Source organism: Coffea arabica, chromosome 2c, assembly GCF_036785885.1.
Source record: "Coffea arabica cultivar ET-39 chromosome 2c, Coffea Arabica ET-39 HiFi, whole genome shotgun sequence".
In the NCBI taxonomy this organism is placed as follows: Eukaryota; Viridiplantae; Streptophyta; class Magnoliopsida; order Gentianales; family Rubiaceae; genus Coffea; species Coffea arabica.
In genome coordinates, this window is record NC_092312.1 from 59,671,839 (window position 1) to 59,697,920 (window position 26,082).

Consider the following 26,082-nt stretch of genomic DNA (forward strand, 5'->3'; position numbering starts at 1 on the left):
GGCAGGCGTTCCGCTGATACCTTTGGGTTCATCCTAGGGAAAAGTGGGGTCGTCACACTATTCTTTTGGGTAACTATATTTGACACGTACGAAAATTACCTTTCATTCCTAAATTTCTGAGTGAAATTACTGCGAACATGAACCAGGCAGAATCGATGGACCCCCCAATGGCTTTTTCCACTCCTCTAGCCACCGCATGGCGTGAATGATCCTGTGGGGTCGGTCTGAAATTACGCATACATTTTGCAGATCTCCACATACGTGTATGCGCAATAATCTCATGAACCAACTCCAACTTCGATTATTCTCCTCATCAACTAGTGCAAATGTTAGAGGGAAGATATAGTTACAGGCATCAAACCCAACAGCTACTAGCAATTTTCCTCGATATGACCCCTTTAAGAATGTACTGTCCACACAAATGACCGGTTTCAGGTGACGGAATGCTTGGATAGCAGGAGCAAATGCTCAAAATACATAGTCAAAAATCGTCTGTGATGTTGTACTCAATGGATGATGGTTCCAAACTACAACTGTCCCAGGATTGGACAATTGGAGTTCTTGTACGTATGTTGGGAGTTGTGAAATAGATGTCGGCCAATCACCATAAACAATGTCAATTGCCCGGCGTCTGGCGTATCAAGCTTTTTTGTACGTCACATTGACGTGAAATTCCTTTTTCACAGAAGTCTGAATTTCCTTTACTTTGTACAGCGGACCATTGATAATGTGGGGAATAATGTATTGGGCAATTATATTGACACTCAACCCCCGATGGTTATTGGTATTGCACACACGAACACATGTATGCCCGGGTACAAATGACACGATCATCCACATTTTGTGAGAGGCACGGAGAGTTGCACGAAGTTGCCAATTGCACGGAGATGTGGAGTTTCGGGCTCTACATCGTACGAACCCCCGATGGTTATTGGTATTGCACACACGAACACATGTATGCCCGGGTACAAATGACACGATCATCCACATTTTGTGAGAGGCACGGAGAGTTGCACGAAGTTGTCAATTGCACGGAGATGTGGAGTTTCGGGCTCTACATCGCACGAACCAAGTTGTAAGTGTGCTAGCCCGAACTTTGAATTTCCTGTTCTTCTTTATGGACCACAATTTAACTGTTCGTTTTACATGCTCTTTCGTCTCGAATAGTTGGCCCAACTCCAATTCTTTCGTGCGCTCACTTTAGAACTTTAGTTTTTCGGCATCTCGAGTATCGAGAGGGTCAAACTGCAGTACAACATCAACTCCTGCTTCATATCGCAAACTGGGACCTTCACTTCCTAAACAGGGTTCGGTAAATGTCATCTGATCTCGTGCTTGGATGGAATGAATCGGATAGACATCATCTTGGTCGTTGTCACTACTAGAATCGTCATTATCCGGTTCTAGTTCGGAACCAATTTTGACATCAACTAAATCAATATTGGTATACGGAAGAGGGTCTAACATTGAGGAAGTCGGGATGTCCGCAGCATGAGCCCTAAGTGTTGACTTATGCATACTTGACCGACTACTAGGATGGTCAATTTCTCTACAGCGCATATTGCCTTTTCGTCATCCTGTTCGGGACGGGAGATCATCGACCGTCTCTAACTGAGTAAACTGACTATAGTGGAGATTCGAAGTGTCGAATAAATAGCAAGGTGGTTCGACCTCAATTTCACTTCCAATTTCAAAGGTTTGACTATCATTACCACAATAATTCGATATGTCCTCCACTTCAACATAAATTTCAATGGGTTGTCAACTACCAGATTTTAGGTAGTACATACCAGCCACTCCATTATCATCAACCAAATGTATCGCACCAAAAATACCAGTTTGGGGGCTATTTCGAAATATCAAATTTATCCTTTACCTATTCCGATCTAAACCCATGATATTGTATACTCTGTCTAATAATTCATCGTATCCCACCATTTTTGTTAGGAAGAGAACTTTTTTGGGCATAGGTAGGTCGTAAAAAATTGAGCCTCCAGCGTATACAATTTTTCCTCCCCAATATAGTTGCAGTACTATTCAGTTATCGCTTGACATATTAAGCCTAATTTACATGTAAGTGACAATGTGTTATAAACTTTTTAATGAACATATATATTTACATGCTTGGTTACCGTAAAATATTTAAACGTAATTACCAAATATAACTGGTAATCATTATCACAAGTAACAAGGAAATTAAGTACATCTTTATTCATTTATCTATAATCTTAGAAATAGTCGGTTATATAATTTTTATAATAATCTTAGTAAACTAAAATTTTAAAGCCATCCTAAATAAATTTCATTACTTTAATATTCAAAATAACCTGAGTAAACTAGATTTTACCATAATCCTAAATATACTCCATTTCATTAATTTTTAAAATAAATACATTAAACTAACCTCATTATTCATTGACAAGATGCCTTTTGTATTGTAAATATCGTAACATTTTTTAATTAAATTTTGTATTATTATTAAACCATTATTAAATGCATAATAGTTGTTAATTAAAGAAGGATTCATGTATTTCGATAAACAGGAATTAATTATTATAATTACTTTGGCTTGGCGTACGTAATAATACGCCTTAATTGTCGAATCATTATTTTTTTTGAAACAACATTTTTGCATCTTCCAAGAATCTTCCTTCTATATTTTTTTTAACTACATTTGCAGATTATTACTTTTTTCTTTTTTATTGTTCTCGTCACTTGTCATGACAATTGATTGTGGGTTAAAATATTTACAACCCGATAAACCTTTTGGAATTTGGGCTGCAAAAAGCCACAAGTAGTCCAACTTCTATTTTTGACCGCCTTTGTCAAAAAGCCACAGCATTTTTGATCGCCTGTCCCCTGCCGTGCTGACTGTACACGGTAGGGGACATGCATTTTTATAAAAAAAAAAAATTTTGGCCGGGTGCAGCACAGCAGCAGCTGACTTTTTTTAAAAAAAATTAGTTCCTGACCAATTTGAAAATTTTGTTTTGCTGTCGTGCTGATATAGTTTGAGAAATACCCCCAGTCAGAGCTTCATTTGACGGATTGTTTTTTTTATACGTATATTCTGAGAAATTAGCTGGATCAAAGGGATTCAAACCCAGATCTTACCCATTGACATGCCTAGTGGTGATGGTTAGTGTTGGTGATGGGTGATAGTATTAATTTTTAAAACACCCTAAAAATTTTTAAACTTTAAAAATGCCCCAAAATATATCCCAAAAATATCTCCAAAAAATACCAAAAACATCTACAGTAAAATTTTTTTATATACATTATTACAATAAAATATTTCAAAAAATCCCAAAAACAGCTAATCCAAACGGAACTGATGCTATTTCAATAAAAATAAGTGAAATAATTTTGTTTTATATTTGACTACATAATTTATTTGTGTATAAGTACAATAAAATGAAATTAAGTCTTTTGTTAATGTTTAAATGTTCATTATATATCTTTTCAAGTACAATATTTAGTATACATTCTATTAATGTATACTAAAGTTGCTATTTTGTGTGCATAGATATTATTTTAGTGACTCATCAGCTCAACTATAATGCACCGATTGAATCAGTAATTCATTGACTCGATCCCTTTGTCGATTTTCTTGTTGGACCAGGTTCAATTTATTGAACTAGCCATTCTTCTCCACTTTTATAAAAGTCGCCTTCTAAAGCACTAATATCAAATCAAAATCAGCTAGAACTAAAATAGCTAGCCAAGAGTCAAATGAAGGGAAAATTGTTTAAAACACCCATCATATTTTACCAAATGAATATAATCATCATTCAATTTTGAAATGATAATGTTATGTCCCTTACAAAATGTAATTGATAAAATTTGATCCCAACTTAGGTTTTCGATCACTTTTTAACTTGAATCCATTACATTACGCACACATGATCAATTTTTTGGGGACAAAAAGATTAAATCCCATTTGTAGTTAAACAAATTATCAGATCCATATTCATTTTTACGCCTAAAAAAATAAAATCTGATCTAAACTGTATTATTTTTTTTTAAACAGTGGGATCGAACCCAATCCATAATAATTTTTATCATAAAAAAGATAGGATTTGATCTTTTTGTACATAAAAGATGATTACGTGTGAGTCACGTGATGATTTCAGACTAAAATGTAGTTCAAAATATAAGTTAGACCAAATTTTGTTAATTTGAATTTGAAAGAGATGCAAAGTTAATATGCTAAAAGTGAATGACAAAAAAAATTTTATTCGCAAAGTGTGAAGTACATTTTGGAGGATTTACCCAAATAAATCCAAAAAAGTGATAGTATTAGGAATCCAAGACAAATCTTTTGACCTTTTTCCTCATTTCCTTGTCTTAGTCACTCTCCACTTCTTTTAGGGCTTTATTTTTGGGATAATTTCAAAAACCTCCCTTGAAGTTTTTAATAATTTCATTAGTCTCCCTTAAAGTTTATACAATTACACAAATCTCTTCTGAAGTTAAGGTTTTGATACCAAATTAGTCAAATTAAAAAGAGTAACATTAAAAAGTACTTTAAGGAGAGAGATAAAACTTTTATTTTATAAATACTCCTTATGCATATACATAAGTTGTATTAATAGAATAATAAAAATAATAAAAAAGTTAAAAACAATTAACACACATATTTTACCTCTCAAAAAGTTTACATTTATTAAATTAGGCAGCATAAATAAGTAATAAAACTATACTAATGATCACAAGATTCATCAAAACAGACTAATTATCTCTTTTAGAATGATATTTGTGAATTTGCATAGAAAAATTTTCAAATTTTGCTTTTCTTTTCCCTCATTTCTCCATTAGGTATATCAATTGATGTTATTTTGTAAATACATGTCATCGCTCATTATTAAAGAAATTTAGTAGTTATTTTCATTAATTATTTCCTAATAGTTAATTAGTGCTCTAATTATTTAATTATTAGATATTAATAAAGGAGAATGGAAGGAAAAGAAAAGAAAAATTAGAAAATTTTTTCTATTCAAAATCACAAGAATCATAGCAAACTTCGTATCAAAAGAAATGACTAGTCTATTTTATTGAATTTTATGATTATTAGTGTAGTTTTGTTACTTATTTGTGCTGTCTAATTTATTAAATATGAACTTTTTGAGTGATAAAATTTATGTATTAATTGTTTTTAATTTTTAATTATTTTTATTCTTTTATTAATACAACTTACAAACATGCATAAGGAGTATTTATAAAATAAAAGTTTCATCTCTCTCATTAAAGTACTTTTTAATATTACTTTTTCTAATTGGACTAATTTTATTATCAAAACCTTAACTTTAGGGGAAGTTTGTATAATGGTTTCGACTTCATAGAGGCTAGTGAAATTGTCAGAAACCTAGAGGAGGTTTCTGAAATTACCCGTTTTTTTTTTTTTCCTTCCTGTCTCTCTCGATGTTCCCGTGAACAAAGTTTTAGTATTCCAGTGAAAAAGAAACAGCAGAGATGGCCTCTGCAGCCTTCAAATCCACCTCCAAACGAGGGGGAAGTCTAAATTCCAATTGCACCACCGCTCAGAATTCCCACCATTCCCAAAACCTCACTACCAGAAGGCAACGATCTCAAAGCGTCGGCGCAGTTTCCAGAGCCAAACAGTCCCTGAACGACATTTCTTCTGAATTTTCCAACAAAAGAGAGAACCCACTTTTCTGGGCGGCTAATAGTACTATTTCTACTGCTGATGATCAAGAAAAAGATGAAAAACAGAGAAGGGTTGTTGAGAGTGTCACCAAGAAAGCGACGGGTACAACTGCTGCTGAGAGGGGACGATCAGTTACGAGGAATTCTTCTGCTGGGCTGAAGAGTAATGGAATTGGGCGTAGCTTGTCTAGAGTTCGTGGAAGGTCCGTCTCTAGAGGACGCTATGAATCCTATGAGGTCAACATTTTTCTTTTTTTAAGTTTCTTTGGTCTTGTTTTTAATATTCTCGGTTTTATTATCTTTCTAGTTGGTAATTTAATTGATATTGTACATTTTGCACTAGAATTTGATCCTTTCTTTTTGCAAAATTTTTATTGGTAAGATGTAGTAGAATTTTAGTTTAGATCGCATTTTAGTTTAGATTTTGGAAAGCATAATGTTCTGAAATTTTGGGGCCAGGAGATATGGGAAAATGATTCAAAACTTTCCTCACATTTTTGCAAAATAACTTTTTTTGTCTCACTTTTAAAAGTGTAGTTTTACATTCCTTACCAATTCAGATCGATCAAATTTGGTCCTTATCTAAATTTCTACTAATTTTTGGCTGGAATCCATATATATTTTTGAGGGGTAAAATTGTCCCTATACCACGATTATTTTAGGGGTAAAATTATCCCTATACCACGATATGGGAAAATTGGCTGGAAAAAAATTTGGTCCCTATACTACAATTATTTTTGAGGGGCAAAATTGTCAAATCATATTTCATAAAATCCGATCCATAGTCCTTCACATTTCACAAAATGAACCTTTTTGTCTTTGTGTTTCACAAAATGAATTTTTTCATTCTCCACATTACACAAAATAAATTTTTTCATCCCTCATTGATCACGTGTACGAATAGTTTTTTCTTTTTTTGAAAATCCATGTATATGTCTATTTGATTTCACCTGAACACTATTTCTATTACATGCTATTCATAGTGTTCAGGTGAAATCAAATAGACATATATATGGGTTTTCGAAAAAAGAAAATACTATTCGTACACGTAATCAATGAGGGACGAAAAATATATTTTGTGTAATGTGGAGGACGAAAAAATATATTTTGTGAATTGTGGGGGACTATAGATTGGATTATGTGAAATGTCATTGACAATTTTGTCCCTTAAAAATGATCACATGCAAGACACATAGTGGATTCTGGTAAAAAAATTAGTTGGTAACCTAGATAGGGATCAAATTTGACCAATGTGAATTTATAAGGGACATAATTACACTTTCAAAAGTGAAAGATGAAAAAAGTTATTTTGCAAAATGTGTGGAGCGTTTTGAATGATTTCCCTTAAGATATTATACAGTTGTGATAAAGATAATTGAGATTTATGTAACTGTTAATGTGATCTGCAGAAGTTTTATCTTGTTATAGGCTACATTATATATATATATATATTTTTTTTTTTAAATTTGCTGATGTAGTATTGAGTAAGGGCATAATTGCCCTTTTGGCCTTTGATGTTTGGACACCCGGGAAAAAAAATACGGGATTTGGTTCTTCAGGTTTCTCCAAAGAAGCATTCGATTGGATGGGTAAAAATTGATTTAAATTGGCTAACTACTGTAATGTAGTAAATGCCTAAAATCTTTGTTGAGATTGATGGGCAGAGCACACATTTTGTGTTAGAATGTTCCTCATGATGATAGAAGACAAAGCTCAGAACCTTTGATTAAGAAATTAACAACAAACCGACGAAATTCAAGCCAAAAGGCTGGGTTATTTAGGGTACCAAACCTGTGACAATATAAAGTGTTAAAATCCCTTTGTTAATTGAAGGCCTGATTTGGCTTTTTTCTAACAATTTGTACACTGTAAGCATTGATATTTTGTCAAGGGTGTGAGTGATCAAAAGATAACATTAGGGACTTAAGGGTTTGAGGCTCTAAAGGCTTAAAACCCTTTGAAAAAACTTGTACACATCTACTGTTTGGTTGATGGAGGCAGTGAAGGGTTTTCTTCCATGCCTGAACTTTTCCAAAAGAATGGAGTAACTTTTGGTCTCTGCCTATAGTGCATCCTTTGGGTTTTGTCAAATGTGCTAAGTCTGGAATTTTTTAAATGGAGAGAGAGGACTGAACTATTGAGAACTGAATGGATGGTTTTGGTACACATGAGGTTATCAATTGCATCCGCAATTCTTTTCTGAAATTGTTTAGTACATACATACATACAAGGATATACGTATCTATAGGAAGATGAAGGTGCTGATATAATTTAAAGTAAAGAGATAAGTGCATCCCCGTGAAACAGTTATCCTTTTTTTTTTTACGGCAACGATAACATTTCTATAACCTAATCTATCCTAATCTATAAGGAGGAGAGCCTAAAGAGGCTATGTGCAAGGGGCTAGTAGGTATAAGGATCTGACTAGACCATAGGCGTGCTTTGACACCTCTTTTGGATTTTTTTCATTGCAGGTGGGGTTCGAACCCCCGACCTATAGCCCAAAGAGGGACTTAGTCCCATTTAGGTGGCCACTGAGCTTTGGCTCAATGGTTCCATGAAACAGTTATCCCGGTTATCAACTTAAATAAATATGAAATTGTTGAGATATTTTTCTTGATAACAGTTTCATATCCACAGTTAGCACGTGTACTGTCACAAAAGGGCAAAGTTTGTCTTGATGTAGTGAATTATATATGGTGTTTGCTTCTGCACCTAAAAAGGGAATTCGCCATTGTACTAAATCACTTTATTGCCCCTGTTAGCTGTTAATTCTTGTGCTCTTTATGTCGTTAAGGGATATCAGCTATTAAATTACACTGTTTGTGATATTTTAATGTATACGTATCAGAGCATTTCTAATGGTATTCGTCAAAACTAATGATCAGTTATTGTTGTTTTATACAGAGTGATAAGGAGCAAGAATTGGTGAGATTGAATAATGCTCAACAAGATTTTAACTTTAAGCAAGTTGCTAACAATTTGAGAAGTGGGAATACAGTAAAAAATGGAGCTGATAGGCAGGGATGGATCAAGAGTTCACCAATGCCAAGCAACCATGGCCAAGCAACTGAGTGTTCTGAAGATGATTCCGTTGTGAGTTAAATTTTGGTGATCAATGGAATTTTATCTATTTAACGTCATTTAATTACAGTTCTTCTGATAGATGTGCTTGTTTTCAGTGCAGTTTTCAATTTTCAAACTGGGAAGATGGGATTTCAACGTGTTCCCTATCAGAAACTGAAGAGAAAACCATTATTGCTGTTTGCGAACAAATGAAGGTGAGTTTCCTTCAACATATTTTGCATGAGTATACCAGAAGTGAAGGCCAAAAATATGTTAAACTAGCAGTGGTCACCGATTACTAGTTTTCATCTGAGCTCCTTTCGATGTTAAACCTTTAACTACTGTATTGTCTTGAAACTTCCTGATTAATGGGTTTTGGTCATTTTCAATCATTTTAGGGTGACAAATGGGGAGGTGATGCTGCTGATGCTAGTGGAATTTATGAAACTGTCCGATCAGAAGTGAGACGTGCTATCTCAAATATGCAAAATGACATTGAAAGTGTAAGTTCTCTTCTACTTTTGTTTAGTCCTCCTGTCCTTTTATTGATTGGCCATTTTGAGTATGGAGATAGTTTAATAGGAGTGTCTTTAATGCTTTTCCTGTAGTTTAACCTAAGCCTCCTTGACGATGTGGTTATGACTATCTTGAGGCTACAACAGATGATGAATGGGATTTCATACATAGTGATTTTTGACCTTTGATATTGACCAGTTCTTTTGGGTATGAAACAAGATGTAGCTTACAAAATGGTCATCACAGTTAGATTAACATTGTAATTTAGATTGCTAACTTTGTACGATAATTAATGGGTGGATCATACTGACCGGCCCATAGATTTGTTCATTATTGGAGAAACCTCTCTGGTTTTTGAAACACAGTAACTGCCTTAAAGCTTATCGTCATTTTACATAGTCATTTCTGAATATTTGATATTATTAAAAGGTATGCCTGTCACTGGTAGAGTGTTAGAAGCAGTCAATGGAATTACTCTATGTTGATTGTACATCACAAGAAACCTGAAAGTTAGTAAAGGAGGTAACTCTGATTTGAAAAACAAGAGAGGTATCCATAATATTGTAAGGGACATCAGCGCCATTTATCCGTAAACTAGTAATTATCTCCTCAAATCTGAGCTTCCAATTTAAATGGAAATAGTTTCTAGGCTTCTATAAAACACTATTTACGGTAACTGCCTTTATGGTAACTATTTCTGTGGCACCACATGGTAGACATTATTGATCTTTACTTGAATTTAGGACTCTCTTCCAGGATGACATTTGATAATGCTCTTCATCTTTGCTGCTCACATCATCCTCTCTCTGTCTTTCCTGTCTCTCTCAATTGAAAATCTCTGATCATGCTGTGAAACTTTTAGTAGTACTTTACATATGATTCACGTCAAACATACTTGCAAATTTCTTAAGACATGTCGCTATGCTTCTTATTGCCTGTTTGATATGAAGTAGGAAGCAGTTTTAGTTTGGGTATCTTGCCATTCCCTAGTTCTTGGGATAAAGAGCTTATGTTATGTTCATTGCATCAAATGGTCAAAAGATTTTGATGTTGCATAGATCAATTAAGTTTTAGTAAGTAATGATCTTATGTTCAATTGAAATTTCTTTTGGGATATATTTTCTTTAACACGAGTGTTCTTTAACATGTAGTTAGAGCTTTTAATGAGATGAGTACCTCAAGTTTAACTTGGCTCAATGATTAAATGGTTTAAGATCAATCTTGGTCGATTATTTTTGGGTAAAAAACAAAAAAAAACCCCTGTGGTAAACCTAATTTACAAATAATCTCCCTATGGTTTCAAAATATACAACCCTGTCCCTCATGCTTTGAACTAAATTGTACACGTGACGGAAATCGGTAAAATTAACGGGACTGATATACTGGAAGCTAAAAACAAATTCTTTGTACTTAATTTTTAGCAAATATTCCTATTCTACCCCTTAGCCCCCAATAAAATTCCCAGTGATGTTTGTGTCGAGAAATTCAATTTGCTTCTTGATTGAGAGAAATCCAACTAGCCCTTGGGAGAAATCAAATTACCACCCAATCGAAGAGGAACGTAAAGCTTCTTCAGGGATGAAGTGAACCACCGAGCAGCTACTACACAATCTTGGCTTAGGTAAAAAACCCATGCTGCAATGTAATATCACACTCCTTTAGATTGGCCACTGAGTTCCTTCGTGAATGACGAATAGACTGTCTTTCTCGGAGATAATGTAGCGGGAGGAGACCGAGACAGAGACACCTTAGGCAGCTCTCCATCCATACCATCCTGAATATTTTCAAGAACCCCAAAGGAATTGAAAGTATGTACCGGGTCCTCATCAGACTCAGGATCCGTGAAGCTGCCCTCAACAAGCTGACTAGACTGCACATGGTGTTGCAGAGAAACCCCCAGCCCATCCTTCGAGACTGATTGAACCTCAGATACCGGTGCCGAAGAACTTGTCCCACCATCCTTCAAGGACGATAGATGAACATTTTCCGTTGAAGCAGCACCCGCCATAACTGGTCGCGTCTGAACTGCAATATCAGCGGACGCCATAACATTCTGTTGCCAACAATAACAGCTTTTGCTAACAATATCAGTGGGTCCTCACCAAAAGCAATCTGTTGGCTGCTCTCTCACTCTCTCTCTCTACAGATATTCTGCTCTCTCTCTATCTGTCTCTTCGTAGGGTTTGAACGAAACAAATGATTCTGTTCAATTGCTGTTGGTTAGTTATATAAGGGCATTTTGGTCATTTCAGTGGTGCCTGTTAATTTTACCCATTTCCGTCAGGTTTACAATTTAGTTCAAACCATAAGGTGCCGTGTTGTATATTTTGAAATCATAGGGGGCTTATTTGTATAATAGGTTTACCACAGGGGGCTTTTTGTTTTTTACCCATTATTTTTTGATGATGGAAAATCAGTTCAATCTCGATTAATATATATTTGAGAAGCTCAATCCCATTGAATGTGCTTGAGAAAAACCAATTTTGTACCAAATCTAAAATCTAAAGTGTGCAAAAGATTACTAAAATTACTCAATCTTCACACAATTAGCACGAGTTTCTCTCCTTTCAGGTTCACAAGTACTGCATGCACAGAGATCTGAAAAGGGTAGATGGATCTGCTAATCAGAACTTAAGACGGATGAACCCAAGATGTTAGGAGCACACTGTATAGAGCCATGGACAGATTACACACACATAGATCCATCTCTAGGTTGAAGGTAATAGGGATGTAGTAACAAGAGCAGAGACTGATGAAGAGATTGGAAGCATATATTTGACAAGAGACATAGAGAGAGAACAACGGTGATGGCGTGGGGGTTGTGTCTTTGTCTGCTTCTTTCTTAGTCTGCTGTTAACTTTTTGTAATGGCTGATGGTATATGGAAAGGAAATATTTTTTTGGCATTGCTTTTTGGGGTTGTTGGGAAGTAGAGTACAAGAAAAGGTCTTGGGAGGAAGAGGATGTTAGAATCTGAGAGAATATATGTTCAATCCATAGCTATGTAGTGCTTTTATACATTACATGCTTTGTGACAAGCATGTTTGATTGTTGACAGGCTTTTTGAGTCTGGATCATTTAACTAAAGAGCTTGGCACTGGGTGCCAAATTGACTCGCATACCAAATTTAATGAGCCATTTTTCAACATAAACGAGCTAGAATGAGCTTTCTCTATGTGCAGCTCGATTTATTAACACCTTTAGTTGTTGCTTTGTGATGCAGCACTAATATGCCTGTGGAGTTAAGATCTGCCTCTGGGTCGTATGTCTAGAAAACTTTTAGCAATCATTGTAGGATGTGGCAGAATTAGAATTTTAAGAGGAGAAAGAGATAAAGAAAGGAAAATAAGGAGGAGAAAGTTTTGAGGGTTGAGCTGGAGAGGGAAACAATAGGGTTTTGATATCCTGAGCATTAATTGACCAAGGAAGCTTTCAATGCTCAGAGAAAGCACAACACAATCTGTTAAACTAAAATAATTTCACTTCATCCCAATAATATATAAGCAAAGTGGGGACAAACTGGGATGATAGCAAGCACATGGATTTGGAATCACTGAAGTGTAGATGAAGTTCCGATACACAACAGAATCCGATGCTATCCTTGCAATTTTGGTGTCTTATTTGAAATCAGGATCTACAAATTTTTATGATTTTAAATCCGCATACAAACACAAACAAAAACACACACACAGAGAAGGAGGAGGGAGGGAGGGAGGGAGAGGGGGAGAAAGAGGCCGAGGGTGTGAGTAAGCAAGTTGACAAGTGTCTTGGAGTCCAAGATCTCTTGAGAACTAGCCAATTAATTGTACACTTAAATACTTGACACCATCAGAAACCTAATTCAGAAATTATAAAATCCTGATACAAAGACCTCACTTCTCAGCAATATCATATTTCAGCATAATCTGAAATTATTTACCTGTCTTTGAAGCTAAAACTCTAATACAGCAAAAATCTGGTAGTGAAAAAGTCAGAATAAAATCTACATTGCCATTAAGGGTTGGCTCAGCCGGTAAGATTTGGACAGTGAACACACTATTTTTGAAGTGTAGGTATGCATCTTGCTGCCAGCAATCCCTTGTTTGTAGGTCAGTGCCACAGGTAACTTTTGTTGGGCTACAAAAATTGATACTCTAAAGAAACCAGATTTAAAATTCCCAAATGATATATCAGCATCTCATTTTCAACCTAGAAGTCTGACAAGAGAAAAAGAGCAAGATTTAGTACAAAATATTAATAGTCAAAAAATAAATACTACAGATAATTTACTAAATAAAATATCTAATGCATTACAAAATCTAACTACAGATTCTAAACCTTCAACTCCAAAAATAAACACATTAGACCAAATAATGGAAGAAAATTCTACTGAAGAATCAGAAGATTTATCAGAAGAATCAATAGCTTCAGATCTAGAAGAAAATATACTTTCACCAATAGAAAACCAATTTGAAGAAGAAAATAATCAAATAAATCGAATAAAAAGAAAGAATTATAATAACAAAGATAATTGGAAAATGGTAAGTTCAAAAAATTATTATCCTAGACCAAGCCCTCCAGATATTCAATATGAAGAAAGATCAAAATTTAGAACTACTAAATATGATGGAGATTCAATATATGAATGGATAATAGATGGAAAAGCTGAATATGAAGTATTAAATAATTTGCAAGAAATGGGAATGGCAAGACTAGCTTACAAAATTAAAAACATTCAAGAAAGAAATATTGCAACATTATTAGTCTCAGGATTTACTGGACAATTAAAAAATTGGTGGGATAATGCCTTAACATTACAAGATAAATTATCAATACTAGATCATACTCAAGAAATAGAAGATGATCAAGGAAATATTCAAATACAGTCAGATGCTGCAGAATTTCTAATAGTAACAATAGTAATGTATTTTATAGGAAATCCAAAAGAAGAATTAAATTCTAATAAAACATTTTTAACAAATCTAAGATGTCCAACCTTATCAGATTTTAGATGGTATAAAGATATGTTCTTAACAAATGTATTAAGAAGACCAGATTGTAATGCTTCATTCTGGAAAGAAAGATTCATAACTGGATTACCAAGCTTATTTTCACAAAGAATAATGGATAATCTACAAAAAGAAATGGGAACAGATGTCATTTCATTCGAGAATATTACTTTTGGACAACTATTTGCTTTTGTGAAAAAAGAAGGATTAATATTATGTTCAGAATTAAGATTACAAATAAAATATGGATCTAAAACCAAAGAAGTAGGATCATTTTGTGATGCCTTTGGAATCAAAAGAATTAAATCACCATCAGCTTATAAAAAGAAAATTAAAAAATATTCTAAGAAAACAAGATATAAAACTCCCAAGGAAAATGAACCAACTAAGAAGAAAAGATTTATTAAAAAGAAAATTGTTTGTTACAAATGTGGAAAAATAGGACATAAAGCCAACAAATGTAGATTAAAAGAAAAAATAACTGAAATTTGTTCAAACGAAGAAGAAATTAAAAATAAACTAATAAATTTGTTAATAAATGAAAAGGATAAAAGTTTAGAAGAAGACTATTATGATGATATTACTAATTCCGAAAGTGAAGAAGATTGTAATTGTAATCCAAAATATATAAATGTTATAACTAAAAAAGAAGACAAAGAATTCCTATTAGATATAATAGAAAAAATTGACGATCCAATAGCTAAAAAAGAATATTTGGAAAGATTAAAAAGTTTAATTATTCAAGAAGATAAAATGCCAAAGATAATAGAACCTTTTAGCATTTCAAAATTAATAGATAAATATCCAAATATAAATGTAATGAAGAAAGAAACTACTAAAGATCTTCAATCAGAAATTAATACTCTTAAAATTCAAGTAAAACAATTACAACAAGAAATTATAGAATTAAAATTAAAAGATTTAGAAATAGAATCAAAATTAGCATTAATAAATGACAATCAACCTTCAAACTCTAATTCAAAAACAGAAGAAATAATAATCTCAGAAAAACCAATAAAAGAAGATCAATATATAAATACTATAGAAAAAATGACTTTTCAAAAATGGTTTGCATTAGTAACTATTACAGTAGAAGATTTCAAAGAAACATTTGTAGCTCTTATAGATAGTGGAGCTGATACAAGTTGTATTAAAGAAGGAATAATTTCCACTAAATATTGTGAAAGAATAAAAGAAAAACTAATGGCAGCAAATGGACAAGATTTAGAAGTAAAATATAAATTTACAAAAGGATCAATATGTAATAATGAATATTGTATTAAACATAATTTCATAATTGTAAACAATATAAATCATGATGTTATATTAGGTACACCTTTTTTAATTCAAATATATCCATTTATAGTAAGCCATGAAGGAATTTCAGTAAATATAATGGGAAAAATTATTACCTTCAAATTTTTAACTCCAATAAGACAGAAAGAACTACAAACCTTACAAACCTCTTCAATATATAAAACAATAAATACTATTACTAAAGTACAACAACAAATAAATTATATTAAAGAAGAAAAATCTTATTTAAAAATTGAAGAACAATTAAATGATATTAAAATACAAAAAAGAATATCAGAACTAGAAGAATTATTTCAAAAAGAAATTTGTGCAGATATTCCTAATGCTTTTTGGGATAGAAAACAACATATGATAGAATTACCCTATGAAAAAGACTTTGAAGAAAAGAATATTCCAACAAAAGCTAGACCAATACAGATGAATTCTGAATTACTAGAATTTTGTAAGAAGGAAATAAAAATATTAATAGAAAAAGGATTAATAACACCTTCAAAATCACCTTGGAGTTGTGCTGCATTTTATGTCATGAATCAAGCTGAAAAAGAAAGAGGAGTTCCAAGATTAGTAATAAATTATAAACCTTTAAATAAAGTATTACAATGGATTAGATATCCTATTCCTAATAAAAAAGATTTGCTTAATAGATTATTTAATGCAAAAATATTCTCAAAGTTTGATATGAAATCAAGATATTGGCAAATAATAATAGATCCAAAAGATAGATATAAAACAGCATTCACAACACCTTTTGGACATTATGAATGGAAAGTTATGCCATTTGGATTAAAAAATGCACCATCAGAATTTCAAAATATAATGAATGATATTTTCAATCCTTACAGTTCATTTAGTATAGTATACATAGATGATGTATTAATATTTTCAGAATCAATAGAACAACATTTCAAACATTTAAATATATTTTTAAAAGTAGTTAAGAAAAATGAATTAGTTGTTTCTGCTCCAAAAATGAAGTTATTTCAAACTAAAGTAAGATTTTTAGGACATAATATATATCAAGGAACAATAAAACCAATTAATAGAGCTTTAGAATTTGCTACTAAATTTCCAAACGAGATATTCCTCCCCATTTGCTATTAAATAAAAAAGATGATGCAGAATCCCGAGATGCTTAAAGAATATTTGGATCTATCTACAAAAGCAAGATAGGGATGACAAAAGCGACAAAATAGAGGAGTCAGCAGGCTCATCAGATTTTTAATTGTCTAAGAAATGCAGCCATGTTTAATATTTAATTAAATTTTTACTTAGACGGGAACAACCGAGCCTATGCCTGGAACATCCTATCCTGGACTTACCAACGGTCTGACAAAGCATCAAGTCTTACCAACGTTTTCAGTAAAAGTTTAATAAAATATGCAAACATAAATGCATGAAATAGCCAAGTCAAAATAGAAGCGTAATTCAAATAAAGTAAATGTAAATCAAAGTTTAAATATGCGTATGCAAATTAAACAAGGGTGTGGCTCTGATACCACTTCTACCCAGGTAACATGAAAATAACATGAATGTATGAAACTGTAATTAGTATAAAGAGTTGGACTTACAATCAATTTTGAGAGTTGCAATAAGTTCTACGGAAGCTTTTCACAATTTCTTGAATCTTGACTTTAAGTAAGACTTTTGAAACAAGAGTGGTTGGGATATGTTGAAAAGTGAGTTGAAGTTGAGAATGGTGTTTGAGAGTGTTTACAATGGTTTTCTTACTTCTGAATTGCTAATTCACCGATACCTTCTGTCTAACATTTTGATTCTATTTATAGAGGCTCGGGAAGTTACATTTGAACTTCATTTCATCTTCATTTGAATTTCATCTTCTTTTTCTTGTTGAATGGCCGACATCTTTTTCTAAAAGTCGTTGGGGTCTTGTCCGCCTATTGGGTCTTGTCCTCCAAACGGATCAAAAGTTGAATCTGATGAGCCTGCTGACTCCTCTATTTTGTCGCTTTTGTCATCCTTATCTTGCTTTTGTAGATAGTCCAAATATTCTTTAAGTATCTCGGGATTCTGCATCATCTTTTTCATCAGGAAGTCATTTGAAAATGCCCCGGATGCCATACTTGTCACTTTTTCTTTATCTTTTTTCTTTGGAGTGGTCGGATTAGGTAGAATAGTAGTTGGATTGGGTGGCATTGTCGTTGGAGTGGGCGACAAAGTTGTTGAAGTAGTGGTTGAATCTTTTGTCCATTTGAGCTTTTCTCCCGTTGTTAGAAATCTTATCACATTTGCTTGATCTCCGAATTTCTGATTGAATCCTGTCCACCATTTAATTTTGAATTCTCTGACAAGGGACATTGGAAGTAGCTTTTCTAATTCTTGATGAATTTTGAAACTCCAGCAAAATATCCACGGAACTTTGAACTCCATATGAAATAAAATTGGTCTTATATATTCCTCCCCCTTTGCTCTTTTTAGATAGGTTTGAAATCCCATAAGTACATTTGGAGGGAGTATTTCTGATTGTGGTCCAAACCATTTCCACCAGTGATTGAACCAAATTGGAAATTCTCGATTGCAATTTTCTTTGAAAGTGAAGAACCAGGAATGATTGAATGGTCTAAAAAGAAAAGCACGATACCATGCCATTTTGTAATCTTGATATGTGAATCCATCTGGAATGAAATTGACTGAGAAGGATTTTTTCGAATAAAGAGAAGTCCATTCATTGGGCGAACAAACTTTCTTTATGATGCATTTTGAATGACTAATAACATTTGGATTTTTCCTATCTGGAATAGGGTAAATTTCTACAGATTGAGTATCTGTAAGGATTAATTCATAGTAGTCCAGATTTTTTGAAGGGTCATCTGGTTGCCAATAACATTTTGGAGGGAAATTTCTTTGGACAGTTTGGTTGAGTGTAGTATATAATGGTGTTTCTTGGAATCTGGTCAAAGTGATATGTTGAGTGTTTGGTTTAGTGAAGTAAATATTTTCTTTGGATTTTTCAATGGGACTTTGAATCTGTTGAAGAGATCTTATAGGAGGAAAAGTTGGAGTACGAGCAGCTTGACTATAAGTCAAAGCTGGAAAGTCCTGTAAGATTTGAAATTTATTTTGAGAAACAGGAGTAAGACTCATCTCATAATCCTGAGGAGTCTTTGGCCTGGAAGTGCCTGCTTTTGAATCCATTTTCCTGCACAATTAATAAACAACATCTTTAAGTTGGTCAGATAATTGTCTATTCTGTTCTTGGTAATATTGAATAAATTCGTTGTGAAGAAAATCTTCACTTCTGCTTGCTCTTTAATGGGTAATGAGTCGAATGGTGTTTTTCTGAATTTCTCTTTGAATAATAAAGGCTCTTTCTTTTGGAGTAATGGTTGCATAAGGGCTTTTTTGAACATAAATTTCATCGTATTTAGGAATTTGGTAGGCTGGAATAACTTGTCTTCCATTCTGGGTCTGAATGGAATATACATATCCTCTGGATTGAATCATTTTTTCTTTGTTCTGAAGCTTTGGAGAATCTCGTTGTGATCTCAAATAATTTGAATATTCACGAGCATTTCTTTGAGCTATCATTGCTGGATCCATGTCCTTGTAGAAATTCTCTAGTAAGAAAATCTGGTAAAGAATTATTTTCTCCTTTGATAAATTCAATCTCGAAATCAAATACAGATAAAATACCTTGCAATCTAGCAAATATTTATTTTGAAACTATATTTTGAACATCTTTTTGTAGAATTTCTTTTGCAGATTTACAATCTATTCTAATCAAAAATTTCTTATTATATAAATCATCTTGAAATTTAGATATACACAGAACTATGGATAAAATTTCTTTTTTAATAGTTGAATAATTCTTTTGAGGGTCAGACCATGTTCCTGAATGAAATCTAACTAATTCTTCTTTTGAATTATCTATTCTTTGTTTTAATATTCCTCCATATCCTAATTCTGATGCATCTGTTTCAACTATCATGAATGCTTTAGGATGAGGTAAACATAAACATGGTAATGACTCTATTTTTTCTTTTAAATATTTTATTTTTTGTGTATGTTCATCTGTCCAAGGTTTTGGATTCTTCTTTAATCTATTAAATAATATAGAGCATTCTTGTCTTAATTTAGGAAAGAAGTCTGCTATATAATTTAAACATCCTAAAAATCTTTGCAATTGATTTTTATCTTTTATCTCATTTGGAAATTTAGTAGCAAATTCTAAAGCTCTATTAATTGGTTTTATTGTTCCTTGATATATATTATGTCCTAAAAATCTTACTTTAGTTTGAAATAACTTCATTTTTGGAGCAGAAACAACTAATCCATTTTTCATAACTACTTTTAAAAATATACTTAAATGTTTGAAATGTTGTTCTATTGATTCTGAAAATATTAATACATCATCTATGTATACTATACTAAATGAACTGTAAGGATTGAAAATATCATTCATTATATTTTGAAATTCTGATGATGCATTTTTTAATCCAAATGGCATAACTTTCCATTCATAATGTCCAAAAGGTGTTGTGAATGCTGTTTTATATCTATCTTTTGGATCTATTATTATTTGCCAATATCCTGATTTCATATCAAACTTTGAGAATATTTTTGCATTAAATAATCTATTAAGCAAATCTTTTTTATTAGGAATAGGATATCTAATCCATTGTAATACTTTATTTAAAGGTTTATAATTTATTACTAATCTTGGAACTCCTCTTTCTTTTTCAGCTTGATTCATGACATAAAATGCAGCACAACTCCAAGGTGATTTTGAAGGTGTTATTAATCCTTTTTCTATTAATATTTTTATTTCCTTCTTACAAAATTCTAGTAATTCAGAATTCATCTGTATTGGTCTAACTTTTGTTGGAATATTCTTTTCTTCAAAGTCTTTTTCATAGGGTAATTCTATCATATGTTGTTTTCTATCCCAAAAAGCATTAGGAATATCTGCACAAATTTCTTTTTAAAATAATTCTTCTAGTTCTGATATTCTTTTTTGTATTTTAATATCATTTAATTGTTCTTCAATTTTTAAATAAGATTTTTCTTCTTTAATATAATTTATTTGTTGTTGTACTTTAGTAATAGTATTTATTGTTTTATATATTGAAGAGGTTTGTAAGGTTTGTAGTTCTTTCTGTCTTATTGGAGTTAAAAATTTGAAGGTAATAATTTTTCCCATTATATTTACTGAAATTCCTTCATGGCTTACTATAAATGGATATATTTGAATTAAAAAAGGTGTACCTAATATAACATCATGATTTATATTGTTTACAATTATGAAATTATGTTTAATACAATATTCATTATTACATATTGATTCTTTTGTAAATTTATATTTTACTTCTAAATCTTGTCCATTTGCTGCCATTAGTTTTTCTTTTGTTCTTTCACAATATTTAGTAGGAATTATTCCTTCTTTAATACAACTTGTATCAGCTCCACTATCTATAAGAGCTACAAATGTTTCTTTGAAATCTTCTACTGTAATAGTTACTAATGCAAACCATTTTTGAAAAGTCATTTTTTCTATAGTATTTATATATTGATCTTCTTTTATTGGTTTTTCTGAGATTATTATTTCTTCTGTTTTTGAATTAGAGTTTGAAGGTTGATTGTCATTTATTAATGCTAATTTTGATTCTATTTCTAAATCTTTTAATTTTAATTCTATAATTTCTTGTTGTAATTGTTTTACTTGAATTTTAAGAGTATTAATTTCTGATTGAAGATCTTTAGTAGTTTCTTTCTTCATTACATTTATATTTGGATATTTATCTATTAATTTTGAAATGCTAAAAGGTTCTATTATCTTTGGCATTTTATCTTCTTGAATAATTAAACTTTTTAATCTTTCCAAATATTCTTTTTTAGCTATTGGATCGTCAATTTTTTCTATTATATCTAATAGGAATTCTTTGTCTTCTTTTTTAGTTATAACATTTATATATTTTGGATTACAATTACAATTTTCTTCACTTTCGGAATTAGTAATATCATCATAATAGTCTTCTTCTAAACTTTTATCCTTTTCATTTATTAACAAATTTATTAGTTTATTTTTAATTTCTTCTTCGTTTGAACAAATTTCAGTTATTTTTTCTTTTAATCTACATTTGTTGGCTTTATGTCCTATTTTTCCACATTTGTAACAAACAATTTTCTTTTTAATAAATCTTTTCTTCTTAGTTGGTTCATTTTCCTTGGGAGTTTTATATCTTGTTTTCTTAGAATATTTTTTAATTTTCTTTTTATAAGCTGATGGTGATTTAATTCTTTTGATTCCAAAGGCATCACAAAATGATCCTACTTCTTTGGTTTTAGATCCATATTTTATTTGTAATCTTAATTCTGAACATAATATTAATCCTTCTTTTTTCACAAAAGCAAATAGTTGTCCAAAAGTAATATTCTCGAATGAAATGACATCTGTTCCCATTTCTTTTTGTAGATTATCCATTATTCTTTGTGAAAATAAGCTTGGTAATCCAGTTATGAATCTTTCTTTCCAGAATGAAACATTACAATCTGGTCTTCTTAATACATTTGTTAAGAACATATCTTTATACCATCTAAAATCTGATAAGGTTGGACATCTTAGATTTGTTAAAAATGTTTTATTAGAATTTAATTCTTCTTTTGGATTTCCTATAAAATACATTACTATTGTTACTATTAGAAATTCTGCAGCATCTGACTGTATTTGAATATTTCCTTGATCATCTTCTATTTCTTGAGTATGATCTAGTATTGATAATTTATCTTGTAATGTTAAGGCATTATCCCACCAATTTTTTAATTGTCCAGTAAATCCTGAGACTAATAATGTTGCAATATTTCTTTCTTGAATGTTTTTAATTTTGTAAGCTAGTCTTGCCATTCCCATTTCTTGCAAATTATTTAATACTTCATATTCAGCTTTTCCATCTATATTCCATTCATATATTGAATCTCCATCATATTTAGTAGTTCTAAATTTTGATCTTTCTTCATATTGAATATCTGGAGGGCTTGGTCTAGGATAATAATTTTTTGAACTTACCATTTTCCAATTATCTTTGTTATTATAATTCTTTCTTTTTATTCGATTTATTTGATTATTTTCTTCTTCAAATTGGTTTTCTATTGGTGAAAGTATATTTTCTTCTAGATCTGAAGCTATTGATTCTTCTGATAAATCTTCTGATTCTTCAGTAGAATTTTCTTCCATTATTTGGTCTAATGTGTTTATTTTTGGAGTTGAAAGTTTAGAATCTGTAGTTAGATTTTGTAATGCATTAGATATTTTATTTAGTAAATTATCTGTAGTATTTATTTTTTGACTATTAATATTTTGTACTAAATCTTGCTCTTTTTCTCTTGTCAGACTTCTAGGTTGAAAATGAGGTGCTGATATATCATTTGGGAATTTTAAATCTGGTTTCTTTAGAGTATCAATTTTTGTATTTAATACTTCCATATGTTGAGATATCGTATGTAGAATTTGATTTGTATAATTATTTTGTTGATAAAATTTTTTAAGATCTTCTAGATTTATTGAATTATTTGTACTTGATTCAGCTTCTCTTCCTTTCTTAAAAGGTGAGGCTATAATTTCTCCTTGTCCTAAATTAATTTTTACTTCTTGTAATGGAGGGTGTATTGAAGTTATAACTTGTTCATCTTTTAATTTTCATTTTTTATATAAATTAGTTTGAACATTTATTTGAGGTGTATTATATATATCATTTATTCCTAATTTTGACATATAAAATGATAACCATGTAAAGAAAGGAAAATCAAACTTTTGTTTATCTATTTCATTTTTCCATTCTATAATTAATTTTTCTTTATAATCTGATTCTAATTGAAAAAACCAAATTCTTTTTTCTGTATTTTCTTCATCATCAAAATCTTCTTGTAAATATTTATGATTTATTTTATATGGTCTATCTATTACATTTATTTCTCCTTGCATTTGTGAATGTGTTGGAGAATAGTTTGATTGATTTTGATTTATTACTTCTGGTATGGGTGTTTTATACCTAAAATTTGAGGTACTTTCCATAGGAAAATTAACTTCAGTTGACTCATAATTTGAACGTCTAGCTGGTAACCATGAATAAGAGGATTCTGGTCTTTCTCTTAATGAGGTGAATCTTATGAGTGTACTACCATCTGTTTTTTCTATAATATCTTCTGCAGTGGTTTGTTCTATATTTCTAGCTATTTGTGGATTTTTAATTTCAAATTCACTTGGTATAGTTATTTCGTTCCATTTTAATGCATATTTAAAATAGAAAGTAATTCAAATAAAGTAATAGTAATTCAAAGTCTAAATAGGGGTGTGCCTCTGATACCACTTCTACCCAGGTTACTAAAACTTGAACTTAAAATGAACATGAAATATTTATATTAAGATAGAACTTACAAAATTTAGAGTTGCTTTTGATAACGGAAGCTGTTGATTGTAGAATCCTCATAAACTTTGACCTTCTTATTAAAATATTTGGAGAATGATACAAAAGTGGTTGAATACAAAGAGTGGTTGAAAGAAAGAAGGATTTGCTTAAGACTCTGTATTGCAGGATTTCACCGATGCTTGGTCTTCTGATTTTGAATCTATTTATAGAGTCAGTCATTCTTGTATTTCATTTGTATTTGCATTTCATCTTGCTTTCATTTGAAATGTGGCCGACATCTTTCTCAAAAGTCATTTGGATCTTGTCCGCAGGGACCACCGAAAGGATCAAAAGTAGATTCAGATGATCCAACTGTCTCTTCAATTTTGTCATCTTCTTCACTTTTATCCTGCTTTTGTAAATAATTCAGATATTCTTTGGGCATCTCGGGATCATGCATCATCTTTTTTATCAAAAAGGCGTTTACAATTGTCTCGGATGCCATATTAGTAACTTTTTCTTTGTCTTTCTTTTTTGTAGTTGTTGGAGTAGTTGGCATTTGTGGAGTTGTTGGAGTGGTTGGAGTAGTTGGCTGACTTGTCCACTTGAGTTTGTCTCCAATTGTTAGAAATCTTATCACGTTTGCTTGGTTTCCAAATTCTTGATTGAACCCTATCCACCATTTAATTTTGAATTCTCTGATGAATGACATTGGAAGTGGTTTTTCTAACTCTTGATGAATTTTAAAATTCCAACAAAAAATCCATGGTACTTTGAATTCCACATGGAATAATATTGGTCTTCTACCCAGGTTACTAAAACTTGAACTTAAAATGAACATGAAATATTTATATTAAGATAGAACTTACAAAATTTAGAGTTGCTTTTGATAACGGAAGCTGTTGATTGTAGAATTCTCTCAAACTTTGACCTTCTTATTAAAATATTTGGAGAATGATACAAAAGTGGTTGAATACAAAGAGTGGTTGAAAGAAAGAAAGATTTGCTTAAGACTCTGTATTGCAGGATTTCACCGATGCTTGGTCTTCTGATTTTGAATCTATTTATAGAGTCAGTCATTCTTGCATTTCATTTGTATTTGCATTTCATCTTGCTTTCATTTGAAATGTAGCCGACATCTTTCTCAAAAGGCATTTGGGTCGTGTCCGCAGGGACCACCGAAAGGATCAAAAGTAAATTCTGATGATCCATCTGTCTCTTCAATTTTGTCATGTTCTTCACTTTTATCCTGCTTTTGTAAATAATTCAGATATTCTTTGAGCATCTCGGGATCATGCATCATCTTTTTGATCAAAAAGTCGTTTGCAATTGCCTCGTATGCCATATTAGTAACTTTTTCTTTGTCTTTCTTTTTTGTAGTTGTTGGAGTAGTTGGCATTTGTGGAGTTATTGGAGTGGTTGGAGTAGTTGGCTGACTTGTCCACTTGAGTTTGTCTCCAGTTGTTAGAAATCTTATCACGTTTGCTTGGTCTCCAAATTCTTGATTGAACCCTGTCCACCATTTAATTTTGAATTCTCTGACGAGTGACATTGGAAGTGATTTTTCTAACTCTTGATGAATTTTGAAACTCCAACAAAAAATCCATGGTACTTTGAATTCCACATGAAATAATATTGGCCTTGTATACTCTTCCCCCTTTGCTTTTTTGAGATATGTCTGGAATCCTATTAACACATTTGGAGGTAGTATTTCTTTTTGAGGTCCGAATCATTGCCACCAATGATTAAACCAAATTGGAAATTCTCTGTTACAATTCTCTTTGAATGTGAAGAACCATGAGTGGTTGAATGGTCTGTATAAAAACGCACGATACCATGCCATCTTGTAATCTTGATATGTAAATCCATCTGAAATGAATCTAACTGAAAATGATTTTTTGGAATAAAGAGAAGTCCATTCGTTAGGTGAACAAACTTTCTTTATTATACACTTTGAATGACTAATAATATTTGGATTCTTTTTATCTGGAATGGGAAATATTTCTACATATTGAGTATCTGTAAGAATTAATTCATAATAATCCAAATTTTTTGAAGGATCATCAGGCTGCCAAAAACATTTTTGAGGAAAGATTCTTTGAGTAAGCTGATTGAGTGTAGAATACAAAGGTATTTCTTGGAATCTGGTTATTGTAATATGCTGATGGA

At 31.7% G+C, this 26,082-nt stretch overlaps 1 protein-coding gene and 1 long non-coding RNA gene across 2 annotated transcripts; one reads left to right on the plus strand and one right to left on the minus strand.

Annotated features, from left to right (window-relative positions):
- The first annotated feature begins 5,411 nt into the window (after positions 1-5,411).
- Positions 5,412-10,151, plus strand: LOC140035362 (uncharacterized). Its single transcript, XM_072076054.1, has 4 exons — positions 5,412-5,904; positions 8,575-8,763; positions 8,850-8,948; positions 9,132-10,151. The coding sequence occupies exons 1-4, from the start codon at positions 5,473-5,475 to the stop codon at positions 9,339-9,341; spliced, it is 930 nt and encodes a 309-aa protein (XP_071932155.1). The 5' UTR covers positions 5,412-5,472; the 3' UTR covers positions 9,342-10,151.
- Positions 10,152-15,991: 5,840 nt separating this feature from the next.
- Positions 15,992-17,273, minus strand: LOC140036005 (uncharacterized). Its single transcript, XR_011839899.1, has 2 exons — positions 17,122-17,273; positions 15,992-16,088 (listed from the first exon to the last, which is right to left on the minus strand). It is a non-coding gene; the product is annotated as an uncharacterized lncRNA (long non-coding RNA).
- Positions 17,274-26,082: the final 8,809 nt, after the last annotated feature.

Coding starts and splice junctions, on each gene's coding strand:
- LOC140035362 (XM_072076054.1), top strand. CDS start 5,473: ATGGCCTCTGCAGCCTTCAAATCCACCTCCAAACGAGGGGGAAGTCTA. Junction 5,905..8,574: donor GACGCTATGAATCCTATGAG/GTCAACATTTTT, acceptor TGTTTTATACAG/AGTGATAAGGAGCAAGAATT. Junction 8,764..8,849: donor GTTCTGAAGATGATTCCGTT/GTGAGTTAAATT, acceptor GCTTGTTTTCAG/TGCAGTTTTCAATTTTCAAA.